Raw genomic sequence first — 3894 nt, 5'->3', positions numbered from 1 at the left:
ACACACACACACACACACACACACACACACACACACTCACACGCACACACACACACACACACACATATATATATATACATATATACACACACGCATGTATGTATATATATGTGTGGGTATGTATATATATGTATATATATGTATATATGTATACATATATGTGTATAAATCTATGTGTGTATATGTATATGTATATATGCATACGCACACACACTCACTCACGCACACATGCATATATACAGAAATGAGCGTATTTCCGCACGGATAAGAGTATGAGAAAATTGGGTATATGTACGACGGGTTTCTTTCAGTTACCATCTACCAAATCTACTCACAAGGCTTTGGTCGGTTCGAGGTTAGAGTAGAAGAAACATGTCCAAGTTGCCACACTGGGACTGAAACCCGGAACCATGTTGTTGGGAAGCAATCTTCATACCACACAACCATATCTGTATCTATTATCGTTTCGAGAATTGAAGCTGCCTGCTAAACAAGTGGCAATGCTCTTTCGTTCCAGCGAAGAGAAGTGTTACTGTTTTGTGGTCAAATGAGTCAGTTGATGTGTGTATATAAGTATATTTGTTCTCATGGATAACTTGGATTTATGTGGGTGATATTCGTTTCATTTTAGTATATAAGTGTCTGTGTTTCATACTTGTCTGAACTTTAGTACACAAGTACTTGTACTTAAGACTGTGCACTTTAGTATACAAGTGCGTGTACTTCACTCGTATGTGTGCTCATGCTTTCCATAATGTGTGCTTATGTCTAATTCTGGAGCATTTTACACGCTTTACATGTATTTAACCTGGGAAACTCACATAGAGAATCTCTTGAACGTTATGAAAATTTTAGCTGTACCACTGATTGATTGCATTTAGAGAACTGGGATTAGTTTGGGTTGTCCTTTCTTTGGAGAAGTATAGTTTTTCTAGGGATTTTGTGACGATCTGTTGTTATGCAGTCCAGTGCGACTACAATATTGGGGAGAATGAGAATCTACAGTCTGGGTATAAGATCTGTAATTTTCTTATTGTTTCTCCTTAAATGTGCTCTTCTTCAATTGTTTTTGATGTGGTATTCGCATCAACTGGGCGACTACAATGCATGATTTTTGGCCCATAAAACAATGTCTGATCTGTTGTACGAATATCAAGTTGCTTTTCTTCTCGGGATGTTCCAACAAAACTCTTTGTTTTTATAGGCGTAAAAGCTTTCCAGTTCTTGTGTGCCTTCAGTATGGCCGTCATGACAGTCCTGTCTTCGTATGGTACTGTACATTGAATTTGCGACAATGTCATGTCTCATGGGAAAGTAATATCTTGCAGATATTTTTTGAGCAGTTGCTGATGATACGTAAGAAGTCCATCATACTGTCATGGCATTATCGTAACGTGGAGGTCTAGAGATACCTCTACCTCTCTACCAGTTATTTAATAAGAATCTCCTGTTTGCGACTAGGCAAAGTATAGCCTTCTGGGCGAGCTGTGATGTAGACATCGCAAGTCCAAGAGAGGCTACTAGCCTCGTTAATATATTACTGCTATGTAAGGCGGCGAGCTGGCAGAAACGTTAGCACGCCGGGCGAAATGCTTGGCGGTATTTCGTCTGCCGTTACGTTCTGAGTTCAAATTCCGCCAAGGTCAACTTTGCCTTTCATCCTTTCGGGGTCGATAAATTAAGTACCAGTTACGCACTGGGGTCGATGTAATCGACTTAATCCCTTTGTCTGTCCTTGTTTGTCCCCTCTATGTTTAGCCCATTGTGGGCAATAAAGAAACAAGAAACGTTAGCACGCCGGGCGAAATGCTTAGCAGTATTTCGTTTGTCTTTACGTTCTGAGTTCAAATTCCGTCGAGGTCGACTTTGCCTTTCATCCTTACGAGATTGATCAATTGAGTACCAGTTATGTACTGGGGATCTATTAGATCGACCCCCAACATTTCGGGCCTTGTGCATAGAGTAGAAAAGAATATTGATGCAATGTAGATGCGACGTACATACCCATGCGGTATATATGTATGTATGTGTGTATGTATGTATGTCATTATTCTGTCTTATTTCAAGATTTCTTGCCAGTAGGGAAAGAGCCGGTTTCTAACCTAGATCCAAAGCTCCATCATTAAAATTTCAACACAAACAACAGGGTATTTTCGTTTGTCTGTCTGTATGTATGCATACGTGCAGATTTGTATGTTTTGTTTTATGTACGTATTTTCATGCATATACTTGCATATCTAGACATGCCCATATATGCTTAAATGATAAACTTCTGGAAAGTTTTACAGATTTTTACAGTTCCACTGATGGCTTGTATCTGTAGTCTTCGAACCAGCTTTATCCTTTCTGGTTTTGAGAAGCCTAATTTCTCAAGATTGGTATTTAGGTAACGTGTTAGGTAACGTGTTACATATCCTAGTACCCCAATAATTACAAGTATAAACATGAACTTGTAATCTGGATAGAATAACTGCAAACTTCTCAATAGTTCAGCGTAGGTATTCTCTTTTTCACTGATCTTCAGTTTTATGTTAACATCTGCTGGACGGCTGATTTCCACAGCTGTACACATTTTCTCTTTATCCCAAATCATTATATCATTGTATGTATGCATCTGTGTATGTATGCATGTAATGTATGTATGCATGTAATGTATGTATGTATGTATATATGTTTCACGTAGCAGCTGATTCAACCAGCGAAATTGTATCCATGAATCACAGTGTTTATGTATGCAAACAAACAAATTTTAGAAAGTTTTATTCCTTATATTTCACTACTGTCAGTACCTATGAACTTGAAAATTAAGTATATTTTTTTTTATTGCTGCAAATATAGGAGAAAAGGGAAGGAAAAAAGCTAGAGAAAAACATGAGAAAGGAAATTTCTTCGTTATTCCATTGTAAATATACACAACTCTGCGAAATAAAGTTTTTATTTCTTTAATACAGTACTTAATCCATGCCACAGAAGACCGTGTAAGAACGGTGGTGTGTGTATGAGGTCAAGAAATGGCTTCCACTGCAAATGCCCACCTGGTTATACTGGACAAAACTGCCAAACATGTAAGTATAGCATAAAAAATAATCATAGCCAATTGCCGTAGATTTACGTTAGTTTTTTTTTTATAGAAGTATATCAAAAGGGCTTACGTAGGAGCCTTATGGAGACATTCAAAGAAAGTGAATGAATGACTGGCTTGGCGATCTTCGTCCGCTTTTGGAGCTTGCTTGATGTTATTCTAGGCGATATCTATCTATCTATCTATCTATCTATCTATCTATCTATCTATCTATCTATCTATCTATCTATCTATCTATCTATCAGAGGCAACTACAGGTCATCAGCATCACTCGCGCTCATCACAGATTTCGCATAAGACGAATGCCTGCTCGAAGAATTTCATGTTTTTCTACTTTCTTTCTAACTTCAAATGACTTTTTTTTTTTTTTCAATATCTAGCACTATGTCTTTCTCCATTTCTAAGTTAAGGGTAAAAATAAAGCAACCCTGCAAAACACAACTGATCTTTACACATAGACACACAGAATTACACCAATCAAATAACAATAGCGGAGTGTACAACAAACACCAGTACTAGTGACAATAGATGCTAGTTAGTTTTTTACACCTACTAGACTCGTTCGTATTAGCCCGAGTTGCTGGATAAATTTTCTCTCCTTTAAGAGTATTGTAGAACGGAAACTTTTCATTGATTGGCATTTAAATACTCATCTCTATAGAAATGCACCTCTAAGACGACCGCTAGATGCTGAACGAAAATAAATACGAAAATAACCAGGCTCAATAAAAAGAGCCCGAGTTATTGGTTGCAATTACAAACTTAAAGTTAGTGTTGGCAGAAATTAAAGCTTGCAAATACACGTTCACTTT

General features: G+C 37.4%; 1 protein-coding gene across 1 annotated transcript in view; it reads left to right on the top strand.

Annotated features, from left to right (window-relative positions):
* Positions 1 to 3894, top strand: part of LOC106873942 (neurogenic locus notch homolog protein 1) — an 80641-nt gene that overhangs the window by 12355 nt on the left and 64392 nt on the right. Inside the window, exon 7 of the mRNA XM_052966742.1 lies at positions 2952 to 3065. Within this exon, the coding sequence (XP_052822702.1) occupies positions 2952 to 3065 (114 nt within the window). The remainder of the gene's footprint in view (positions 1 to 2951; positions 3066 to 3894) is intronic.

Source organism: Octopus bimaculoides, chromosome 3 (genome assembly GCF_001194135.2).
Source record: "Octopus bimaculoides isolate UCB-OBI-ISO-001 chromosome 3, ASM119413v2, whole genome shotgun sequence".
Classification (NCBI taxonomy): domain Eukaryota; kingdom Metazoa; phylum Mollusca; class Cephalopoda; order Octopoda; family Octopodidae; genus Octopus; species Octopus bimaculoides.
Note: the sequence above shows the minus strand (reverse complement) of the source record. Positions and strands in the feature narration are given on the sequence as shown.